Genomic DNA, 26,045 nt, shown 5'->3' with positions numbered 1-26,045 from the left:
GGGGCACTGGCCGAAACAATCTTTCAGAACTTTCCTGCCCTGCCTAAACCCCACAGTCTGTGCCAAGGATTCAGTGCACAAGTGCACCTGGGGAGTAACCCAGAGGAAGCAATGACCTAAAGTACAGTTGTGTACACTTATCATTAATGTAGATGTTAAGAGTGTATTCACTGTTATAATCATCACAATTGGGTTATCTGCTTGCAGTAGCCCTTAGTCGGCCTGATTATCAAAGTCTTGGGTCCCACATTAGTTGCTGTCTCATCTTCCATGACGTCAGGTAGTCAGGGGTATAAAGCATGCAGCCGACGCCATTACATCAGTTTTTCTTGCCCCAGATGTCAGGTGCCCCCATAATGGGAAGCAATTATATACAAGGTTACACCTCCAACCAAAAAGCTTTAAGCATAGTAAACAAGAATAGAGATATAGTCAATAGAATTCAGGGGGCTGGAGGGAGGGTAACCAGGACTGCAACAGTGAAAACACTCGAACATCTACATTTATGGTAAGTGTATACAACTGTACTATGTTCTTCATGTTACACTGTTGCAGTCATTACATTTGGGTAGCTTCCCAAAGCTAAGGATGGGAGGAGGTAATTAGATAGCATTAGGACCAGCTATACAGCCCTGCAAGACTGCAGTGGCAAAGCCAGTTCTGGATTTAGAAAACATTGGCAAGTGGTAATGCTTGGTGAAGGTATGTACAGAACTCCAGGTAGCAGCTTCTAGGATGTCCCTGGTAGGGACACCTCTGAGAAAGGCTGTAGAGGTAGATGCAGCCCTGGTTGAATGTGGTCTTATCCACTGTGGGGTAGGTTTTCCATGGTGCTTATAGCAGAAATTAATGCAATGGCCTATCCACTTAGAAATGGTTTGCTTTGAAATAGCCTTCCCCTCTGCCCCTGCAGCAAATGCAACCAGCAGCGGTTCAGATTTCCTGAGAGTCTTAGTCCTGTCCAAGTAAAATCTAAGTTGTCTGTGCACGTCCAACGAGTGCAGTATTCATTCCCCTTTGTTCTGTGGATTAGAAAAGAAGGTTGGCAAATGAATGGACTGATTAAGGGCCACACTGGATACCACCTTGGGCACGAAGGAGGGACTGGTCCTGAGGGACACCCTGTCAGCATGAAAGATGATGAAAGGCTCCACTGCCACGAGGGCCTGTAATTCAGACACCCTTCTTGCTGAAGTGATGGCTAGAAGGAAGGCTGTTTTCCAATAAAGGAATTTCAACTCTGCGTTTGCAGCTGGCTCAAAGGGAGGTACAGTGAGCTTTTCTAATACACAGTTAAGGTCCCAGGCTGGAGTAGGGGCTCTCCTGGGTGGTCTTAAGTTTTTGGCCCCTCTGAGGAATTGCTTCAGCAGTGGATGAGAGAAGAGGAGTGGTTCTGTATTGTAATGAGCTGAAATGGCTGAGGCATGAATTTTGATGGAGGAAAAGGAAAGGACCTTGTGGAGCATCTCAGTTAAGTATTGAAGAATATGGGGTAAATTTGGTGCTGCTGTGCCCATCCCGAGTTTGGCTCCAGGAACAGAATCTTTTCCATTTTTCAGCATAGGATTTTCTAGTGCTAGGCCTCCTTGCCTCCAGAATGCCATCCATCACTTGTTTACTGAGGGATGGTAATGGAGAGATCAGGTAATTAGCCAGGCTGCCAGGTTCAGAGTTTGAAGCTGTGGGTGCAGAATCTGGCCCTCCTGCTGAGACAGCAGAGCAGGGGTCTGAGGCTGGTGCCATGGTGCCAGCAGTGACACACTGCGCAAGAGGGGGTACCAGTGTTGGCATGGCCAGTCTGGTGCAATCAGTATTGTCCTTGGCTTGTCCTATTTGATCTTTAGTAGTACCCTGGAGAGGAGAGGCAGAGGGGGAAAGGCATAAACTGATAGTTTTTTTACAGGTGAAGGACAGGGCATCCACTTTCCAAGCTTGTTTGTGGGGAGTCCTTGTGCAGAATTTGTCCAAATGGCAGTTCTGAGGGGAGGCAAACAGGTCTATCTCTGGGCTCCCCCATTTGTTTCTCAACATGTTGAATATTTTGGTTCCAGTTTCCACTCATGTGGGTCCATGACATTTCTGCTTAGGTCATCCGCAAGTGTATTTAGATTTCCTGGCAGGAACTGAGCCTGTAGGTGCACTTGGTAGCTAAAGGTTGTGTTCCACAGAGCCATGGCTAGTCTGCAGAGAGAGTATGAGTGGGTTCCTCCCTGTTTGTTTACGTACCACATAACAGTGGCGTTGCCTGTCTTTACCAATAACTGTCCTGGAAGAATGTGGTCATCGAAGACTGTCAGAGAATTCTGTACAGATAACATTTCTTTTTGACTGATATGCACATGCATTTGAGTTCGGTTCCATTTCCCTGAATGCACTGCCCTGCCAAGTGAGCCCCCCATGCATAGTCTGATGTCTCTGTTGTTAGGGTTTGGGTGGCAGGGGGAAAGAGTGAATGGCAGTCCCTTGTTTTGGTGGCAGGCCTCTGCCCACCAAAGGAACTCTATCTGTAGACAAGGCATGATAGGAATAATTGATTCTAGGTCCTGAGAATGTTGACACCATAGGCTTTTTAGATACCACTGTAGTTTCCTCATATGCAGTCTTGCATATGGAATTAGTAGAATGCAAGAGGCCATGAACCCCAGGGCATGCAGAATTTTCCTTGCAGATAGCTCGGTCTTTGTGGCCAGTAGTTTGAAGTAGACTGTCAAATGAACGTGTTTCTCTGGTGTGAGGTAGGCCATCTGGGAAGTTGTATTCAAGCTTGCTTCCAGGAATACAATTTGTTGGCAGGGTACAAGATGCGATTTCTTTTCGTTTACAGTGTACCCCAGAGACGTTAGCAATTTCTTTACAAATGCAAGATGATATAATAGTATGTCCTGGCATTCTGCCTGAATTTGACAATTGTACAGGTATGGGTATATCTGAATACTTTGCCTGCAAAATGCAATGACTGGAGCTAGGCACTTTGGCTTATCTACTGCGCCCAGTGTATTCACAAAGGGCAGTGAAGAGAACTGATAGTGCCATGTAGCCTGCTGTGATGCGTAGGTATCTTCTGCAAGATTCCCTTATTGGGATGCACAGGTAGGCTTCCTTTAAATCCAGTGTTGCCAACCAGGCATCTTTGCCTAGCATGGCAAGCAGCTGATGAGTTAGCATCTTGAATTCTGGAATTACCAAAAATGTGTTTAGTATAGACAGGTCCAGGATAGGACGCCAGGAATTGTCTTTTCTGGGTACCAGGAAAAGTCTCGAGTAGAAACCCCATTTTTCTTCTGGGACAAGTTGAATAGTACTGATGCTTATGCTTTTGAGCCTCTGCCCACTGATTTGGGGGTAGGTCTGGCCAGCCGTTTGGTGTTGCTAAGGAGTGGAAGTGGAATCTGTATCCTTGGGAAACTATATTTAAAACCCAGTTGTCCTGGGTAATGAGTTCCCTATTTTTTACAAGCGGGGCAATCTTTTCCCCTAAAGGAAAAGTCAGTTGAGCAGGGCTTGTAAGGTTTAAAGTTAAGTCATTGAGACAGTTTACCATAGGTGGGAGTCTTACCACTCCCTGCTTTGGAAGTGGGAGCCCCCAACTGTTTAGGCCTGTGAGTACCTTGGGACTGAAGCCTGGGTGCTCTGCTGGTTCTAGGTTTGGACTGAGAAGGCCTGGAAGAGGCAGGAAAGGACCAATTCTTAGAGGGCCAATGCCTACTAAATCTGGGAGGCTGTACTTGCAGGAAATCTTTAACAGTTTGTATAGATTTAGCTTTTTCCTCCATCTTTTTAAGTACTACTTCTGCTTTGTTGCCAAACAGGCGGCCTTGCTTTAAGGGAGCATCCAGTAATTTAGCTTTAACATGATCGGGCAAAGGATGCTCCTTAAGCCAAGCATGCCTTCTAAGTACAGACCCAGTGACAGCAGCCCTGCAAGATGCCTCTAATGAATCAAAACCACATTGCAAATTATGTTTTCCAAAAACAAAAGCAAAAACGGGAGCAATAGAAGCCGGCTACGGTCAAAACTGCTTGTAAAAACTGTTTATTGTAAGCGCTTTCAGCTAGGTAAATACCTGGCCTTCTTCAGACAAAACAGTTGAATACACCATAAAAACCTTCATATAACTACACTTGATTAAACACATAATTGACCACAGCAGTTTTAATTAATCAGCTCAGAAGTGGGAATTTAAAGTAACATTACCACTCCAAATCTACGAGCTGAAGTAAAATATTAACAACTAAATTATAACCTATTTGTTCAGTAAAATTAAATTAAACACAATTAAAATTAAAAAGTTTGCTATACCTCGTAGCCATTGGATAAAGTTTTTTTTAAAAAGATTTTATCAAACTAATATATACATATATATATATACATATATATATATATATATATATATATATATATATATATATATATATATATATATATATATATATATATATATATATATACATATACATATATATATATACATATACATATACATATATATATATATATATATATATATATATATATATATATATATATATATATATACACACACACACATTTTGTGTTATATTTTATATATATTATTATATATATTATATTATTATATACATATTATTTATTATATATTATTTAATATATATTGTATATAACACATGACTGATCCATTATGTTTTCCAACTTGTTCAGCAGAATGCATTAAATACTGTAAATCTTTATTTTCACACAGTCAGGAATCAACATCATTTTCTGTTTAAGCAATCCAATAACATGCTGCTGATACTTTAACATATGAAACTGGCAGTTTAAGGCCCTAATGGCCAAGGCTGTAGAAGTGTATACCTTCTTACCCCATCTATCCAGTGCCCTGGAATCTCTATCAGAGGGGGTAGGATTTTTGCCAGTAGTAGCCTTAACGCCCTTGGGTCCCTGTGAAATGGTCTCAGGATCTGCAGTAGGATTTTTAAAGAGGAATATGTGAGAGTCAGGTACCCCTGTAATACCGATCAGGTTTTCTGGGAGCAGGAGGTAAAGAGTCAGGGGCTAGGCTAGATTCCGAGAAGGCATCATCTACAATGTCCAGTACAGGAGGGATAGCTAAAGGCCTGTGTTGAGGCAGGAGTAAGAATTCCCTAAGCCTCTTTTTGGAGTCAGAGTAATCCTGGCTTTCCCAATGAAAATGCTCCCTATGAGTATGCAAGGTTTCACCAAAAGAGAAATCCTCTGGAAGGGAAGCAGAGGGAATGGAATCCTCTGCATCAGAATTCTCATAGGAATATAAGGGCAAATCCTGGTCATCAGAGAAAACAGAAACTTCAAAATCCTGATCAGAAGAATCAGAAGGAAAATCAGTACTAGGTCTCTTAGAGGGGGAATGATGGCTTCCCCTGATTAGAGTAATAAGGTCTTCAGCCTTTCTTATTTGTTTTTTAGGCATAGGGGCCTGGACCATGTGGTCTGGGCATCGGTTTTCTAGGCATGGATCGAGTTTTAGGCCTTGAAGAAGAAGATGGCATCGGTTTAATATGCAAGTCAGTAGGCCTGAATACACCCTCAGAATCCGGTGCCTGCACAGCGGCTCCGGACCCATCCAAGGTAGAGACATCCACAGGTTCCACAGTTGAAGAAGCATCTTGTGGCATATTGGACTCCGAATGGGTCTCAGTAGAGGCCTGCGAATCTGAAGTAGCGGGTATCAGGGGCTGCTTAAGCGCTTCACTGAGTACTGGCTTAGGAGAAGTGTTGTCGGTAGGCGGGTGGCTTACCGAAGCCATTTCTGGATAATTGAACTGAGTACCAAAATATTTAGATGCGTAAATGAACAGACGACGAATAGTACGAAATTTGAATAAGGCACAAAACCGACAGCGAGGTACGTCACTGTCTGGGCCTAAGCAAGGAATGCAGTACGAATTAAAATCTTTATGAGGTATTTGCTTTCTACAAGAAATACAATTGTTAACTTTTACTGACATTGGTTTAGAGCAAGAAAAAGGATCCCCAACAGGGTACTTAGCTTAGTTGAAGACTTCGGATCCAAAACTCGAAAACGAAAATTTCAGGAGTCGGCCGACAGGCACTTGCGAACTGCTTCTGCTTCGGGGACCGCACGGCAAGAAAGACCGACGTAATGGCGTTGGTTGCATGCTCTATACCCCTGACTACCTGATGTCATGGAAGATGAGACAGCAACCAACGCATGACCCAAGACTTTGATACTCAGGCCGACTGAGGCTACTGCAAGCAGATAACCCAAATGTGATGACTGCAACAGTGAAACATGAAGAACATCCGTAAGTTCCAATCCATCTCTTGGGGTTCTCAGTGAAACTAAGGAAAGGAGGTACTTTAAAGGTCTATAGAAAAGGTGTGATGTAAGGTAACAACGGTTCATACCCAACCCCAGAATGCTCAAACGTAGAGAGAAAGAACTGGTTGGTGGCTAGGAAATAAGGCTGCAACACTGGATATACTCAACACCTACAGCTATAGTAAGTTTCTAACACAACTGTAATAAGTTTTTTGTACTATTCACTACTGCAGTCATGACATCTGGAAAGACGGCCACAGCTCAAGGTCCAATGAGTGGATACTTCTGAATAAATTGTAAGGATAGAAATATCCTGAAAGATGCCTGTGGCAAACCATACTCTGGAAGCATAACACAAGTTGCACTGTTTCCAGCTGTAAACACTATAACGTACGTTACAGGGTTTACAGCAGGTGTGGATGATGACCAGACAGCAGATTCCACTATGGCCTAATGGTTTGCACCCCTCACGAAGGCTGTGGTAGCTGCAGTGACTGTAGATGAATGGGCCATTACAATGCCAGGAACAGTTTTGATATGAAAGGAACAAAATTAAGCAGGCTAGTAATTTCTGTTTACTTACTGAGTTTATCTCTCTGCTTGTTCTGCCTAAGTGAAATCTCAATTCCCTATGCCTACTGAATTTGGAAAGAGGGTGGCAAACCGCCTAGTTTAGTAGCAGTTATGAGTAATGTCTCACTTTGAATGGACTGCTTAAACTGGCAGCTGTGAGTACAGCAGGATCCAATGGTAGGTAAGCTGGAATGGCTGACATATGTATTTATATGGTGGAATAAGACAGTCCTGTTCTATACAGGTCTAAAGGGTAGGACAGAACCAGAGATATTTGTGTCAAAATTGATTCCTAGTCTATAGCAAGACCCAGAGAGAACTGCTTCATTTTTTTTAAACATAGGATTTCCTTGTGCTAGATTTTGTAGCGCTCTCATAATATTTAACATACTCACTGAGGGCATGTTCCTAAATGAGAACAGTTTAACACTAACAGCTTGGGTAATGTTGAAGTCCTCAGATTTTGGTGCAGAAAGAACACTGGAGTTAAAAAGTCCACAAGACAAGGAAACAGTGCAAGTTTTGGCCATGCCATAGTTAGCAGGAGTGGAGAACTAGTGCTGCCTTGGCCAAAATGGAACTAACATTCTGGCTTATCTTGATTCATTTACTGTAATACTCTGGAGATCAGAGGTATTGCTGGAAAAAGTAAAGAAATAAATCCACCCACGGGACGGAGAAGACCATTACTGTCCAGTCTTCTTGGACTGCTGTAGCACAGACTTTCAGTTGCCTGCTGTCTGGTGAAGCCAAAAGGTCTACTTCTGGCAAATTCCATGTATGCATTAAGTTCAGGAACACATATCTTTAAAAATCCATTTGTGCTAGTCAGCTTGTGTTCTGTTTAGTATGTCTGCCAAGATATTCTCTTAAAATGGAATGCAATATGCTCACAAGATCAGGCTCGACTCCCTAGAAAAACTCTCAAACTTGCATTACTAACCTGCACAGAAGGAAGGAAATGCTTCTCCCCTGTTTGTTGATGTACCAGATAACAATGTTATTGTCTGAAAGGGTACTCGAGACTGTTTGCCTCCAAACTGGCTTGAGAGCTTTGAGGGCCAATATGACTGCCATTATCTCATTGACAATGACAGGTCTTTTCCTGAAGTATTTTTCCCATGGACCATGGAAATTCAGGTCTCCCACATGTGCTCACTAGGCTGTGTCAAACGAGTCTGTGGTTGAAGTCAATCTCCAAAGTCATTTTGAAAGATACCCCCAAGTTTTGGCAAACCTGGTATATCCACCATGACAAACTTTTCCTTATGAAAGGAGGACTGGCTATTCTAGAGACTGGAGAGCATTGACACCAGTTCTTCCCAAGATATCACTACGACTTCCTCATATGCAGTCTTGCTAAGGGAACCATTAGTATGCAAGAAGTCTGCACCCCAGGACTCTGGGGAATTCTCCTTCTGTGACTGCATTCTGTTCAGGAGTAACCTGGAGACATTTGGACAATAACTGTGCCTTGTCCTGGGAAAGAAAGGCTCTCCCGAGTCCACACCTAGTAATGTCCCATGAACTGAACTAGCGCTTCCAGGGTGGGATGCGACTTTGGAAGATTTAAAAAACATCCTTGGGTTCTTGAAACACACAAGGGTATAATTACATTTTTTTTTTAAATATAGCTTTACTGAACTCCTACTTTATTAAAAAATGTCACCAAAATCATCACCACAATCATACTTATTTTTACATATTTACTTTTTTAGCATAAAGTTCAAACATTTCAAATAAGCCTATATGCCATTCACTACTCATTTTTGCACCATTTTAAATTCTCAACATTCCTTTATTTTCCATCACTTTGTTCTCCATTATGAAAATAATGGTCCCAGACATTCCATTTAGGGTGCAAATCTTGTTCTTGCTCCTGCCTAACAAGCCCCCCTCCAGCAGCTTGGTTTCCTTTCCAATACATAGCACATCTTCCAAGGTCAGCCTAACCCTTGACTTCTACTTTCTAGTTATTGCCTTTTTTGTGGCTGTTAACATAAAAAGTTAATAAGGCTTTCTATCCAGAGATTTTTACCTCCACTAATCCAACTTATCAGCATCATCTCTTTAGTGACTTCCAGTTACTCAGCCAGCATCTGCCCTAGGGCATTTTGTAATGCATCTTTAAGACTCTACACAGTCCCCAAAAATATGTCCCAAGTTTCCCCTCTCACTCCCAAACATCTCCAATAGTTACTCTGGCCCTTAAGGAAGATCCTCTGCAGCTTACTTGGGATATGAAATATCTGTGCAACAAATGCATTGTAGATCTCCTGAAAGTCTTGATTTTATTGCATATTTTGAAGCCCTGCACACTCCCCCTGATCCACACATTCTCTGTAATTTGTCCACCCAGCTTTTTCTTGCAACTGCAGTGCCTTTTGAATCTTCTCCAGCGAGACTGCCTAAATCACGTAGTTACCTACATAGAGGTAGATATGGATGCCCTTGGTCCTGCAATAAAAGACTACTAGTCCCACGTGCTACTTAAATACCTTAAGTGCAAAAGACAAGAAGCTAAATGGGTGACGAGGTGAACTGGAGGTACACTCCCCAGACTCAAATGTTAGAAACATTCTATGTACTTCTCTGCAATAGGGATGTGCAGGTAGGCATCCTTTAGATACAAAGCTACAAGGATGGCACAAGGGATACCAAGAGGCAAAAGGCCCTGTAGAGTACACACTCAATTACAATACTTTTAAGAATTTTGTTCAACCTTTGAGAGATCTAGAATCTGTCTCCAGCTGCCTTCTTCTTTTGAAAACAGATGAAGTATTTAGTAAAGCCATGTCCTCTCTTTCCCTTTTAGTACTTTTTCTACAGAAACTGTCGCACACTGAAATTTTTGGCACTCAGGTTGAGCGAGTGTGTGGATTTAGAGTAAGGGTTAGGGAAGGGGATAAGTGGGTTTGAAGTGTGTGCGCTTCTTCCTCTGTCTTGTGTAGTGGAAATGTTAGGAGGGAAAATGTGATTAGAACCTTAATGTTTAAGGTTGGTTGGGGTTAGGAATGTAGAGGGTAAAGGTTAATACATGAGTAAGGTGGTGCAGGAGGGCAAAGCCCCTCCCCTCTCCACTTTAATCATATGCGTTAACCCTAACCCTACCCACAACCATACACATTGGAAAACTTAACCTTTCCCTAACTGTATTACTATGCAGACAAATTATGTCTGGAAGTTAGCACCCTTTCCTAACAGTACCACTCACTATTCAGACAAATTATGTCTGGAAGTTAGCACCCTTTCCTAACAGTACCACTCACTATTCAGACAAGTTACATATGGAAATCCAAGGTCCTTTTTTATTTTTTATCTTTGGGGTACCAATCAGAAAAGGAAGAACTGTTTTCCCTTTTCAATCAATGTAGTCATTTGTGGAAATGGGTATTCATGGGAAGATAGCTTGCTGTTTATTTTCAATGGATAGTGTTAGAAGATCTCATGCAACTTACCCTGATCACATAATGGTTCAAATGTATGAAGATTCAAGAAGGAAAAAGGCCTAGTATTTCACAGTTTGCAAGACTTGCCTCTCAGATTTTTCTTTTCTCCACATGACCCATGCATTATACCCAAATTTCCATGGCACCATCGCCGAATACAGTCTTCATTGTGGAACTCATTCAGCCATCTGTTCTCCAAAGATGCACAATCTTTAGGTCAGCATTTTCCTTCAAGTTCAATGACTCAGTTCCTGATCTTAAACACCAATTCTCTGAACTTAATGAACCTTGAAAGATGCTCCACAGAGAATACTGACTGACTATATTAATAGCCATTTTCTTTGAGTTATAAGATCCCCTAGAGCTGACCTTGATCACATAATGGTTCAAATGCCTCTGCCTGCCAACCACTGTTTGTACAACTGTTAGCCCCCCCAAAATCTTATTCCATCTTACGAAAATATTCTTTTACTGCTGGAAAGCAACTTTACTTCATGTTCCCTTACAGTGGTTAAGGATATATTAGTCCAATTTCATCAATTATCTTGGTAGCTTGGGCATTGAATTCTCCTTTGCTATAAGCTTCCCATTAGTCACAACTACTCTACCAGCTATAAATATGACTTCAAATGCAGCACAGTTCTGCTCAGCTGTGCAAACAGTGCAGGAGTATCTCAATGAGCCATTATAAAAATTACCATTTAGCTAACAAACAGGACTACTATTATTCATTAATATTATCACATTGATTTGATCTGACAGCATTGTCACAATAATAAGCTTAACAACAGGGGCATAGTGTGGCCGAACATACCCTAGAGTCAACATAACGAATGGTATGCCTACTTCCACTGTGGATGAAGTTAAATATTTGGGACTCACTTTTTTGACTAGAACCTATCTGACAGTACTAGTATAGATGCACCAACCTGCTTCATGTTCTTTGGTACAAAACCTTGACTATGCCCCAGGTGACCTGGATTTGTTAGCAGCCCGGACACTGGAGACATTACTATGGGTTGAGGGGTGATTATGCGCTGCCCAGTTGGCTCTCTCACGGGGTAGATGAGGGGGGCACGCGGGATGCACACTCCACACCACATTCTCCAGTGAAGACTGCAAGTAACAGAGAGAGGCTGCAGAGACAGGCTGCAGTACTCAAGTCAAGAAGCTTCTTTCATGGCACCTCACACAGTCACAATACCAAAGTATTATCATCAGTTTAAAATGTCACTGCCTGTGACGGTACAGTGTTGGGCAGACATTGCTTTCATCTTAGAACTTCCTAAATATGGAACTTCTTGCCTAGACAGACTAGCAGTATTTCCTGCAAAATTAGTTCTATACACGAGTTCAACTTTTTCTTAATCAATCCTCAATATGTTCTCCCTGCCATACTATGTACAGAACTTAATGACCTCTTTGTATGTTGCCCACAAACATCCCCTTTTCTCAATTCCATACACTGGCTGTATAAGTGTTAGTAATGATGTACATGAAAATTACAGCAGACCATTTAAGCCTTAAAAATTAAAAAGGATAAGTCACTTGACAAACATACATGCAAGATAAGGATCTGCATGCACTTTCTTCTGTAATTTTTTTATGTTATTAGGTTTCTGCTGTCCCTTCATTGAAGGTTGTGCGTCAGGGCTGGCAACTCGGTACGTAAAAATCAACTGCCAATCATTAGCGGAGCGGAGTTCCGCTCTGGCGACCCCTAACCGGGAAAAGCCGAAAGACACAACATTAGGTTTCTGCTGCAACAAAATTGTTTCCATTTAGACTAACATAATATTCAACCACAATTAAGTGTCCACTAAAACAAACCACAGGCTTAGAGGAACCAAATGGACCAACAATCCTTCAATCATAGTCACTTGACTTACTTCTTCCCTAAGTTATCTCCCTTCTGATTCTGCAGCAAAACTGTCAGACATCCGAGTCCTTCTTGAAACAAGGAAGGGCTCTTTTGAAGTGACTTGCTGATCTGTACAGCCAGAGTGTTCACAAGTGAAGCTTCCATTACTACTTTCACTGCAAGCTGACAAATGATCATGTAAGTTGCTGCTCTGTAATCTAGGAACACAGATTTCAAACCCTGAAATGAAAAAGAAGAAAAATAAAGGACACATTTCTATAACACACAAACAGCCATTATAATCATTAATACCAAAATAAATCAAACATTTTTTATATACAAATGGTCTAATAAGACAGCTAACAAAGTGATTTTAATCGGTTATTTCAACTAACAATGGTGTAAAGTTGAAATGCTTCCATTTCATAAGTACAGAATGGTCCTTTGGTAAAAAAGTTATCCAAAACCAATGTCTCCAATGCTATTTCTACCACCACTATTCCTGAAATGAAAGACTGGGCAGTTTCAAGGTACATCACTTCTCTTGCGCGCTAAAACAAATTCCTTCAATGTAGTAAAATCCAAACAAACCTAGTTCACTGAAAAGCCAAGGAAGCAGTTGTTGGTATTATACAAGTAATTTCAAAAGTTAAGTTTAGCGCTTTTGCTTCTAACTAATCAGAGAACTTAGAACACAATAAAAATCTCAAGCAGTAATTTAAACACAACAGCCATAAAAGTAAATTATCCTGAACCACTTCCTGGATTTCACATAAAGTAAAATGTTGAAATTCTTTGCAGGCTTGTTGCATCTTTCGGCTTTTCCCGGTCAGGGGTCGCCACAGCGGAACTCCGGTCCGCTAATGATTGGCAGTAGATTTTTATGTACCGAGTTGCCAGCCCTGATGTACAACCTTCAACGAAGGTACGATCATTCACGCATGTCTCCACACAGAAGACGCTTTAGCTGAGAATCGAGCAGGACAATGTCTTATTGTGAGGCGACAACGCTACCGCATCACCACCACCGCGGTTTTTGAAATTCTTTGCAGGCTAAAAACTGAAATTCACTTTATTAATGTACGAATACATATTTAAAAATAACCAGTGTGGTAAATCATAATTTAACCCTTTTTTGACTAAATACGCAATTAATCAAAATTGTACCATTAATACCTGGTGCATTGTTGGCATCTAGCAATAACTGCCAATGTAACTCCCTAACTTCTAACAGCACAGACCAATTCTCACCCTTATTAAATGGGGATACCTTTTCTAGCACAAAGGACATTTAAAAAATCAGGACATATCTGTGAATGCTTTCACAGGGCATTAATACAATCTCTCCTTTTGATGACTTCTGATGGAGATTTATGATGACTTCTGATGGAGATCTTTTCAAAAGGTTTTCAATGTGGTGGAAAAACACTGCAAGATGTCCAACCTACACAATTTCTTTAAGGTGGAATGTATAGATTCCTAGGCAGGTACTAGACTAGCTTCACATGTGGGCCATTTTAAGCGCAGCCAATTTTCCTTACAAAGGTGAGAATCAAACCCTGCACTTTGTGACTATAAGATAAACATTGCAACAATCACACCAACCCCACAGTGGTAACCATTACACCAACATCACAGTGTGTTATAAAACCATTATCCAGGTTCATACCACTGACTGACTGAAGGAACACGATGAATTACCTTAATTTCTATTCTTCTTTCCAAAGGTGAGCAGAAATGTCCTTTATGAACCATAACTGTCATGTCTGATACAGAATTATCAGAATGGGAAACTGTGCTGATACTGGCTTGTCAGTCATTTTACTTGTAACTGTGTGTCTATGGGCATTCATCCTAGTTCTAAGTAACTGGCTTGCCTCTCCTATGTAACCTGTCTCTGGACATTTCCTGCATTCGATTAGATAAACCAGGATTTTGGAAGTGCATGTAAATGAACCCTGTACTTGGAAACTTCTGTTCTGTGAAATTGTTATGCTGGAAGTTATAGATTGCTTGTTGAGACTGACTAACAACTTGCATATTACAACTTCCTGTTTTCCTTCTCTGTATTTAACTAATCTAACTACTTATACCTTTTGTTTTGAGATTTATTGTCTCATTAAATGTCAGATCAGTCTCTCTGAGCGTTACCTTCTCTGCTAAATGAACAACTGTAATGCAACATGCCAAACTAATTTTTTAGCATGTTGTGACCCTGCTCTATAACACACACACACACACACACACACACACACACACACACACGTAGAGTCTCTGAGGTGTAGTACGAGCTGCATTTTAAGACTTTTTTAACCAATTGTCAATAAAAGACATACTCACCTTTCAAGGCACAAATGGATAATTAAACACTCTATTTAACATTCATAACTTAAAATAACTCCCGATGAAGGGCTCATGTCAGCTTCAAAGCTTAAGTAATTGCAAACAAAACCTATTGGCATCAAATAAAAATATTAATATATCACGTGTTCCAGTGTCTGTGTTTTGTTAGTGTACCAACACAGCATTTCTTTATTTTTTTCCTCTTGTAAGTGGACAGTTAAGAAAGGCTGAAGCAAAGTTTACCCTGGAGATCAAAATCTCTGCCAATAGGCAAAGAACTAGGGAAGATTAGATCACTATCTATCATGGATGTGGATATGTCTGAGCGACTCTCACAATGAACACTAGATCACCCACTGCATCTTCCAGAGGCTTGATAAGTACAGCCTACATGCAAGGTATTGCATAAAAGTTATAAACGGGCTACTCATTTTTAAGTAGAGGCAGCGAAAAGATACTGGGTAGGGAGTTCATGATGGACCACTGGGAACAGATATCAAAGCCTCAAATATACCACCAAATCGATGTACTTTTACTTTTGGCAGGAAACATATTCACAATTATTTTTATTCACCAGCAAGCCTTAATAAGACATTGCTAGGGTCTCTAGTAATTGCTGGAGATGTGATAAACTAAACCAGATGTAGGTGAGTGACTGGCAACACATTTTTCGAACTGTCAGACTCTAAGGAAGATTTGAGAGCAACAGTAGGAAAGTTATATGGCGGGGAACTGATGCTTTTTAGAAAGCTGTTTTGATAGAATCACACCGGGATGCGAAAAGCAGAAAGATGGCCAAATCCCTAACATAGGAAACAGAAATCCAAAGAGGCCCTCTAGGCTAAAGAAAGTTGCGCTGCTTATGCAAGAAATTAATGGAATTAATAAGGGCAGTGATCAAAAGTTGGTTTCTAACTGCAAAATGGAAACCCTGGAATCACTAAGTGACTGAAGTTAATATTCAAGCTTTAACAGATCGGTGCAGAGAATTAACACTTATTCGGCAGCTATGTGTAGGTAATTAGAGATTATTTACTTAGCATAATCTGGCATCTGTGTTGTCCATTTTCATTCTTCCTCACAAAAGGGTTATGGATCTGATCCTTCCTCTATCCATAGCGCTCTACGTCATCCCTAACTCCTCAGATCGAGTTTGCTGCCTTACTGCCCACTGTGTTAGAGAAGGAGAACAGGCAGAAGAAAAAGATTAAAGTTCAAATCAGGAACACAGGTTCCATTATCATCCAAAGATCAATCTAGAGTGACAAGGCTGGAGGATGGCTGGGCAGGAAAGTGAGGAAGAATAAAGGACAACACAGATGCCAAGTTATGATAAGTAAATAACTTCTAAATCTGACAATGTCCCTTTCCTTCTTCCTCATGAATGGGTCAGAGTCCCCAGCTACGTAACTCTTGGAAGGCCCTCACGGAAGGACATGCTGGAGCACTGTCGACCCAAAGGAAGTTCTACTTCTGGAGACAGTATCCAATTTGTAATGTATAACCTAAGTATGAGTCTCTGACCAAGTGGCTGCAGCAAAGATATCATCAATGAAAGTTCCTGGTGAGAAAGAAGAGGAAGTAGCCATAGATCTAGTGGACTGAGTTCCAGTAGGATAAGGAAATTCAAAAACATTTTGGGAATAAATCAGCAAAATGCAAAAAGTAATCCATTTAGCCTGAGTAACTCTGGAAACTGCTTGACCTATGTGGTCAAGGTCAAATGATACAAACAACTGATCAGAATTCTCGTACGGTTTTGTTCTGTGAAGTTAAAAATGCAGTTGTCTATGAACTTCAAGGCGACACAGAAAATATTTGCCCTTATTAGAAAAGTTAGGAAAGAAAACTAGCAATTGTATGGCCTGATTAATGTTAGTCTCTGTGGCCACTTTAGGTAGAAAACAAGGGTTAGTTTAAAGAGTCACCCTACTTTATGGAAAACAATGTAAGGACGCCTAGCTGACATGGCCTGGAACTCAGAAATTCTCCTTGCTGAAGTGATAGCTACCAAAAAAGATGAAAAGTACAGTTGTGTACACTTACCATAAATGTAGATGTTTGAGTGTATTCACTGTTGCAGTCCTTACAAATGGGTTATCTGGCTCCCGGTAGCCAGCAGTCGGCCAGAATACCAAAGTCCTTGGTATATGACGTCGGCTGCCTCCGGATTAAGCCTGATGCCAGGACGTCAGGTACAAAGGCGGGCAGCCGACGTAATTTCCTCAGTTTTTCTTGCCATAACTCTCAGGAGCCCCCAAAAAAGGTAAGACCAGGTAAAGAGAAAGTACAGTTTTGTACCTACCATAAATGTAGATGTTAGAGTGCAAACACTGCTGCAGTCATTACACTTGGGTTATCCTGCCGTCAGGCGGTTCCCCAGTCGGCCTGAGTTCCAAAGACTTGGTCCGGCGTCGGTTGCTGTCGCCTCCTCCCTGACGTCAGTGCGACGGGGGTATATAAGATGCAGCCGACGCCATTTTCTTCAGTTTTTCTTGCCCCAGATGTCAGGTGCCCCCAAATAGGTAGGCAATTCAAATTGCTAATAAAACATACATAAGAAAAGCAAACAACAACTTTCAGTTACCAGCAAATACTCCCCATAGGTAGTAAAGGTTAGAAGACATAGGTACGTACCAGCAAGTAAGAGGGGAAGGAGGGAGGGTAACCTGGACTGCAGCAGTGTATACACTCGAACATCTACATTTATGGTAGGTACAAAACCGTACTATGTTCATCGCGTTACAATGCTGCAGTCATTACACTTGGGTGGAATCCCAAAGCTGAGGTAGGGAGGCTGGTTCTACAAGGCATTTAGTGTGGCTATAAGGCCCTGCAGCACAGCAGTGGCAAAGCCAGCTCTGGATTTGGAGTATAAAGGCAAATGGTAATGCTTGGTGAAGGTATGCACAGAACTCCATGTTGCTGCTTCCAAAGTACCCTTGGTAGGTACTCCTCTGAGGTAGGCAGTTGAAGTGGCTGTTGCCCTGGTGGAGTGAGATCTAATGCTGCTAGGTAAAGGTTTCCCATGGTGAGAATAGCAGAAATGTATGCAATGTCCTATCCATTTTGAAATATTCTGTTTTGAAATGGCTTTGCCCTGTGCTCCTGCAGCATATGCTACCAATAATTGCTCAGATTTTCTGAAAGCTTTGGTTTTGTCCAAGTAGAAGCGTAACTGCCTGTGAATGTCCAAAAAATGTAGTAGTTTCTCCCCCTTGTTCTGTGGTTTTGGATAGAAAGTTGGCAAATGAATAGTTTGGTTTAGAGCCACACTTGATACCACCTTTGGCATAAATGTAGGGTTAGTTCTTAAAGACACCCTGTCCTGGTGGAAAATGAGGAAGGGTTCCACTGCCATTAGTGCCTGTAATTCTGAAACTCTTCGTGCTGATGCTATCGCCAGTAGCAGAGCAGTTTTCCAAGATATGTATTTTAATTCTGCCGTGTTAGCTGGCTCAAAAGGAGGTAAAGTTAATTTTTCCAAAACAAAGTTGAGGTCCCAAGTTGGGGTAGGTGCTCTATGGGGCGGTCTTATGTTTTTAGCCCCTCTGAGGTACTGTTTGAGCAAACGATTAGAAAAAAATTGGTGGATCCGTGTTGTAATGAGCAGAAATGGCTGAGGCGTGGATCTTGATTGATGAGAAGGAGATGCCCTTGTCCAGCATCTCAGTTAAATATTGAAGTATCTGAGGAATGTTTGGGACAAGAGGGTCAAGGCTGTGCGCCTGGTTCCAGGCACAGAATCCCTTCCACTTATCCGAGTAGGCTTTCCTGGTGCTAGGCCTTCTGGCCTCCAGAATGACATCCATAACAGCTTTGGAGAGAGGCACTGCTTGCTTGACTACGGAATTTTCCATGCAGCTAGGTTTAAGGTCTTTAGCTGGCTGTGAAGTATCGGACTGTTGTGCTGTGTCAGCAAATGTGGGATTTGAGGCAAAATCCAGGGTGGTTCTTGTGCCAAGTTCTTTAAGATTGGGTACCAGTGCTGGCGTGACCAGTCTGGTGCAATCAGGATAATCTTTGGATCTTCTTTGGCTCTTCTTGCCTGGCTTTTATGAGTACCTTTGGAAGGAGAGGTAAAGGAGTACTACTTGTACTACTTGCAGGTTTTTCCAGCTGAATGAGAGGGCATCCACTTTCCATGCTTGTGGATGTTAACTCCTTGTGCAGAATTTCTGTAGCTGGCAGTTCATTGGGAATGCAAACAGATCTAATGTCCGGGCTCCATCATTTTTGTGTTATCATTCTGAATACTTGTGGATTTAGTTCCCATTCTTGGGGATCCATGATTTTTCTGCTTAGGTCATCTGCCAGTGTGTTTTTCTTTCCTGGCAGGAATTGTGCTTGCAGATGAACTTGGTAGTCTGGAGCTGTGTTCCACAAGGTCATGGCTTGTCTGCAGAGGGGGTAGGAGTGTGTGCCCCCTTGCTTGTTTATGTACCACATAACTGTGGTGTTGTCTGTCTTTAGTAGTAGTTGTCCTGGATGCAGCAGGTCCTTGAAAGCTATAAGTGCATTTTGTACAGCTAGCATCTCTTTTTGATTGATGTGAAGATGCCTTTGCTCTGTGGGCCACTCGCCCTGAATACATTTTCCTGCCATGTGTGCTTCCCAGGCGTAATCCGATGAATCTGTTGTCAATGTTTGCCTGGCTGTGGGTTGAGTAAAAGGCTGTCCCTTGTTGAGGTGACAAGCTTGAGCCTACCATCAAAACACCTGTTGAAGGCAAGGAATTAGTGGTATAACTGTTTCCAAACGTTGACAGTGTTGAGACCATACACTCTTTAGGTACCATTGCAGTTTCCTCATATGCAGTCTGGCATATGGAATTAGTAGTATGCAAGATGCCATGTAGTCCAAGGCCTGCAGAATTTTTCTTGCAGGGAGTTGGGTCTTTGCTGCCATCAATTGAAAGTATGGAGTCAGTTGTCCTTGCTTGTCTGGCATGAGATAAGCCATCTGGGCTGTTGTGTTTAAGCTGGCACCCAGGAATATTATTTGTTGTGAGGGCACTAGTTTTGATTTTATTTCATTTACTGTGTACCCCAGGCAACTTAATAACTGTTTTACGAATGCCAGATGCTTTAGAAGAATGTCCTTGCTCTCTGCTTGAATCAGGAAGTCGTCCAGGTATGGATAAATTTGAATTCCTTTTTGTCTGCAAAATGCAATTACTGGTGCCAGGCACTTTGTGAAGACCCTGAGCGCAGTAGATAAGCCAAAGGGCAGTGCAGAGAATTGATAATGCTTTGAACCAGTTCGAAATCGGAGGTATCTTCTGCAGTTTTGTCTGATAGGGATACGCAGGTATGCCTCCTTGAGGTCCAAAGTCACGAGCCAAGGTTTCTTGCCCAGCATGGGAAGAAGCTGCTGTAGTGTCAACATTTTGAATTTCGGAACATCCAGGTAAGTGTTTAGAGAAGAAAGAGTCTTGAATAAAATCCTTGTCCTTGCTCCTGTGGTGGTGCCTTTTGAATAGCTCTCGTGTTCATGAGTAGTGTAATTTGTTTTCGAGCCTCTGCCCATTGATTTGGTGGCAGATTTGGCATTCTTTTTAACCTTGGCAAAATGTGAAATTGGAATCTGTAACCTTGAGATACAATGGTGAGAACCCATTTGTCTTTGGTGATGCAAAGCCAATTGTGCCAGTTTTTCTCCTAAGGGGGCTGCCAAGAGAGAACTGTTTGGCAGCTGTAGTGGGCAGTCATTGAGGCTGCTTTTTATAAGGTTGTGGCCTGTCTTCACCTTCTTTCTGGCCTGGTGTACCCCATTGTCGAGGCCTGTAAGGACCTTGTGCTTGACCTCTACGTCTTGGACGTCTGTAGCTGCCTCTTTGAGGTCTGTCTGTGATTGGAAAGGACCAATTCTTTGTTGGCCAATTTCTGCTAAAACGAGGAGGCTGAACCTGTAAGAAATCCTTCACCATTTGCATGGATTTTGCCTTATCCTCCATCTTCTTTAATACCTCCTCTGCCTTAACTCCAAACAACACATCCCGCTGCAAAGGTGCGTCCAATAATTTTGCCTCAACATGATCTGGTAATGTATGCTCCTTTAACCAAGCATGCCTTCTAATGACAGAGCCTGTAACTGCTGCTCTACAGGAGGCCTATAAGGAATCAAACCCACATTGCAAAGTATGTTTTCCCACTTGCTCAGCTGCATGCAATAAATCCTGCATTTCTTTAAAATTAGGAGGGTCTGAATCTGGAAGCATGTTTTGTTTCAACTGAGACATCAAAAATTGCTGATATTTTAGCATGTGAAACTGGCAATTTAAGGCTCTCATTGCTAAAGTTGCAGACGTATATACTTTCTTTCCCCATCTGTCTAATGCTCTGGAATCTCTGTCACAGGGAACTGTTTTTTTTTTGCTGATGAGGCCTTAATCCCTTTGGGTCCCTGAGAAATAGTTTCAGGGTCAGCAACAGGGGTTTTATACAGAAATTTGTGAGTCAGGGACTCTGTAATATCTATCAGGTTTACCTGGGGCTGGAGGTAAGGAGTCAGGGTTTAAGCTGGATTCAGTGTACACATCATCCACAATATCTAACACTGGCGGAATAGCAAGGGGTCTGTGTTGAGGCAACAACAGGAAGTCTCTGAGCCTTTTCTTGGATTCTGAGTAATCCTGGCCTTCCCAATGGAAATGCTCCCTCATGGTATGTAAGGTCTCCCCAAAGGAGTAGTCCTCAGGTGGAGAGACTGATGGAATAGATTCCTCAGCATCTGAATCCTCATAAGGGGGTAAGGAATATCCTAGGTCTGAGGATGAATCTGAAGAAACTGACACCTGGTCGGAAGATTCATAATCTGCATCCTGTCTGGGCCTTTTATCAGTAGGGGGATGGGACCCCCTGATCAGGGTGATTAGGTCCTCGGCCATTTTGAGCGTTTGTTTCTTAGGCATGGAAGCCTGTCCTGGAGAATGCTACATCTGTTTCTTTGTTTTTAATGGGGCCTTAGACTTAGCAGAGGGTTTAATGGTTAACTGGGTAGGTCTGAAGACACCCTCTGAAGATGTGGATTGTTCAGCTACTTCGGTTCCCTCAGAAGGGTTAGTTTCGGTAGGCTGAAAACAGAGCATCCGAAGGCCTAGCCAGCTCCACGTGGGAGTCGGAGGTGGTCTGTGGTTCTGTGGAAGCGGTCGTCAGGGGCTGCGTAGGCGCCTCGCTGAAAACCGGAGAACTGGCGACCGGCCTAGAAGAGGCCTCATCAGTTTTGGGCCTCTGATGCCTGTCCTTGTCTTTGCGCTTTTTATGTAATCCGGTCGTCGGAAGTTCCGATGACATGGTGTAATTGAATTTTCTACCAAAATAATGTCGGGCAAAATCAAACCGACGTTTAACAGTGCGCTTGTTAAACCTAACACAAAAACCGACAACCAGTGATGTTGTGGTCTGGGCCTAGGCATGGAATAGAATAGGAGTGGAAGTCCTTATGAGGTATTTGCTTCCCACAAGAAATACAGTTATTAACTTTTACTGACATCGGTCTAAGGCAAGAAAAAGTTTCCCCAACGGGGTACTTAGCTTTGTATAAGACTTCGGTTCTGGATTCGGAATGAAAATCTCAGGAGTCGGCCGACCGGCACTTGCGAACTGCTTCTGCTTCAGGTACCGCGTGGCAAGAAAGACTGAAGAAAATGGCGTTGGCTGCATCTTATATACTCCTGTCGCACTGACGTCAGGTAGGAGACGACAGCAACTGACGCCGGACCAAGACTTTGGAACTCAGGCTGACTGGGGAACCGTCTGACGGCAGGATAACCCAAGTGTAATGACTGCAGCAGTGTAACACGATGAACATCAAAAAAATACAGCCTGTGCCCTAGGAAAAAAAGGTGTATGGAAGGGAGAGAAACCAGGACTGCAACAGTGAATACACTCGAACATCTACATTTATGGTAAGTGTACACAACTGTACTATATTCATCGTGTTTCACTGTTGCAGTCCTTACAAATGGGTTGATTCCCACAGCCCAGGAAAAAACAAAAAGGGAGGAGGAACACCACTGATTAATGGTTGGTAAGAATGTCCTGCAACACTGCAATGGCAAAACCAGCCCTGGACTTAGAAAACAAGGGCAAATTGTAATGTTTGGTGAAGGTGTGGACAGAAGTCCAGGTAGCTGCTTCCAGGATGTCCTTAGTAGGTACACCTCTAAGAAAAGCTGCTGAGGTAGAGTTAACTCTAGTAGAATGGGTCTTAATACCCTGAGGAGGAACCTCGCTATGCTGTAAGTAACAAAAGTGAATACAATGAGCAATCCACTTAGAAATAGTCTGTTTAGAAATAGCCTTGCCATGGGCTCCAGGAGCAAAACTGACCAACAACTGATCTGACTTTCGAAAAGGTTTATCCTGTCCAGGTAAAATCTAAGTTGCCTATGCACATCCAGTGAATGCAGCAACCTTTCTCCTCTATTTTGAGGATTAGGAAAGAAGGTAGGCAGGTGGATAGACTAGTTGAGAGTCAGGCTAGAAACCACCTTAGGCATAAAAGAAGGATTAGTCTGAAGAGAAACCCGATCCACATGGAAAGTAATAAAAGGCTCTACTGCCATTTAGGCCTGCAGCTCAGACACTCTTCTAGCTGAAGTAATGGCCAAAAGAAAAGCAGTTTTCCAGGAGAGAAACTTCAAATCTGCTGAGGCAGCAGGCTTCAAAGGGAGGCAGAGTAAGTTTCTCAAGCACAAAATTAAGATCCCAAGCAGGAGTGGGTGCCCTTCTGGGAGGGTTTAAATTGCTAACTCCCCTGAGGAACTGTTTCATCAGGGGATGAGAAAAAATGGGTTGTTCAAAGGAACAGTGAGTAGAAATAGCTGAAGCATGAATCTTGATAAAAGAGAAGGAAAGTCCACCATTAAGTAAACCTGCCAGATAATCAAGAATTAGAGGAAGAGAAAGTTGAGATGGGTCTTCTCCTCAAGTCTGCATCCAAAGGGAGAATATTTTCCAATTTTCTGCATAGGATTTCCTAGTACTAGGCCTCTTGGCCTCACGAAGGACCTCAACCACCTGTCGAGAAAGGTTTAAATTATGAGCCAGGTAGTCAAATGCAGAGTCTTAACATGAGGATGCAGAATCTCTCCTCCATCCTGAACCAAGCAATTCGGTATCAGGGGAAGATGCCAAGGCTGAGACTGGGAGAGACAGCGAAGAAGTGGATACCAATGCTGCCTGGGCCAGTCTGGAGCTATGATGATGGTCCTTGGTTTTTCGCCCCTTATCTTTAACAGCACTCTGGGAAAAAGAGGCATAGGAGGGAAGGCAGAGACTGACAGCTCTGTCCAGGGGAAGGGCAAAGCATCCACTTTCCAAGCTTTGTTGTGATGATCCCTGGTGCAAAAGGTTGGAAGAAGGTGGTTAGTTGGAGAAGAAAAGAGATCCACCTGGGGAGTGCCCCAAAGCTGAATAATGCAATGAAAGATGGTCTTGTTTAGCTGCCACTCGTGAGGATCCAGGACCTGCCTGCTCAACTGCCAAGGTGTTGAGCCTTCCTGGAAGAAACTGGGCTATCAGATGAATGCCCAGAGAAGTTGCCATAGACCAGAGTCTCATGCTTTGTCTGCAAAGGGGGTAAGAGTGAGTCCCTCCCAGCTTGTTGATGTCCCACATGATTGTAGTGTTGTCTGTCCTGACTAGAAGAGTGCCAGGAGAGATAAGATGCTTGAAAGCCATCAAGGCCTGCTGAACTGCCATCATTTCCTTCAGATTTGTGCGCAATTGGGCTTGCTGATGGCTCCAAGCTCCCCAAATGCATGTGCCTCTAGATGTACTCCCCAAGCATAATCCGAGGCATCTGTGGTGAGAGTCTGGTTGGCAGGAGGTGGAAGAAAGCTAAGCCTCTGTTCTGTGCACAAGCCGTTGCCCACCAAAGGAACTTAGTCTGCAGGCAGGGAATCAGAGGAAGTATCAAGCCTAAATCCTGAATGTGCTGACACCAAAGGTTTTTGAGGTACTATTGTATTTTTCTCATATGCAGTCTGGCATATGGAATCATCATAATACATGAAGCCATGAACCCCAGGGCTTGCAGAAATTGCCTTGCAGAGAGCTGGGTCATGCCTGCCAGGTTCTTGAAGTAGTTTGAAAGATCCATCTGTTTCTCTTGAGGGAGAGATTCCATCTGGGTGGCTGTGTTCAGACTCACTCACAGGTACACAATCTCCCTGTTGGGTACTAATTTTGACTTATTTTCATTGATTGTGTAACCCAAAGAGGTGAAAAGGTTCTTCACAAAGTCCAAATCCTTTAGAAGTTGCTCTGGAGAGTTTGCTTGAATAAGGCAATCATCCAAGTACGGGTAAATTTGAATGTTTCTTTGCCTGCAAAAGAGAATGACTGGAGCCAGACATTTTGTAAAACTCCGGAAGCAGTAGATAAGCCAAAGGGCAGTGCAGAGAGAAATGGAAGTGCCTGTTCCCTGCCCTGAAATGAAGGAACTGTCTGCAGCTTTCCCTTATAGGGATGTGCAAGTAAGCTTCTTTTAGCTCCAAAGTCACCAGCCAGGAATCCTTGGCTAGCAGTGGCAGCAACTGCTGAAGAGTGAGCATTTTTTGAATTTGGGAATCACCAGAAAGGTGTTTAGAATGGACAAATCCAGAATAGGGGGCCAAGGTGCCCTCTTTTTTGGGGACTAGGAAGTCTTGAGTAAAAACCCTGGCCTATATGTAGTGCAGGAACTGGCTCTATTGCTCCCAGGTTTAGCAAGGAAGAAAATTGTTTTTCCTGCTCCTGCCCTCTGAAGTGGGGGAACATCTGGGTATACTTGGGGGACCGGGAAGGTGTGAAAGGAGAATTTGTAGCCTTGGGATACTATTTTTAGCACCCACTTGTTGTCCGTGATAGTGTGCCAGACGTCTGCAAAAAATGGCTAACCTTCCCCTCAAAGGAAACCCTGGGCCCGCAGAGGTAAGCAGGGGTAGGCTGGAGTCATTGAGAAAGTTTGCCTTGAGAAGTTTGCTTAGAACTCCCTGATTTTGAAGATGAAGTCTGCCAGTGTTTAGCCTTTTGAAGGGTGGAAGTCGGTCCCCTGGAAGACCTGTAGCTCCTAGTTCTAGTGTGACCCTGTTTACTAGGGTCAGGAAAAGACCAACTCTTCGAAGGGTAATGCCTGCTAAAACGAGGCGGCTGAACTTGCAGGAAATCCTTAACATTTTGCACAGACTTAACCTTATCCCCCAACTTCAACACCTCTTTTGCTTTGATTCCAAAAAGATTGTCCTTATGCAAGGGCACATCCAGTAATTTAGATTTTACAGGTTTAGAAAGGGGCCGTTCCTTGAGCCAAGCATGTCTTCTGATGACAGAACCAGTGGCCGCAGCTCTGCAAGAAGCATCCAAAGTGTCAAAACCATAATGTAGAGAATGTTTATTAACCAGAGTGGCAAAATTCAATAAGTCTTGCATGTCCTTATTCTCCATCAGGGAAGGAACACCAGCGATTTTAGCCTTAATGGCCTCCAAAGTATGTTGCTGATACTTAAGCATATGAAAGAGACAATTAACAGAC

The 26,045-nt window shown here is 42.7% G+C and overlaps 1 protein-coding gene across 2 annotated transcripts in view; it reads right to left on the bottom strand.

Annotated features, from left to right (window-relative positions):
- Positions 1-26,045, bottom strand: part of HEATR1 (HEAT repeat containing 1) — a 1,780,420-nt gene that overhangs the window by 1,553,419 nt on the left and 200,956 nt on the right. For both annotated transcript variants that reach the window (XM_044059100.1, XM_044059109.1), the window contains exon 7: positions 12,211-12,422. In XM_044059100.1, the coding sequence (XP_043915035.1) occupies positions 12,211-12,422 (212 nt within the window). The remainder of the gene's footprint in view (positions 1-12,210; positions 12,423-26,045) is intronic.

This window comes from Protopterus annectens, chromosome 1.part2 (genome assembly GCF_019279795.1).
Source record: "Protopterus annectens isolate FY-2018-M chromosome 1.part2, PAN1.0, whole genome shotgun sequence".
NCBI classification, from domain to species: domain Eukaryota; kingdom Metazoa; phylum Chordata; order Ceratodontiformes; family Protopteridae; genus Protopterus; species Protopterus annectens.
The sequence above is the reverse complement of the archived record's forward strand: the minus strand, read 5'-3'. Positions and strand labels throughout refer to the sequence as shown.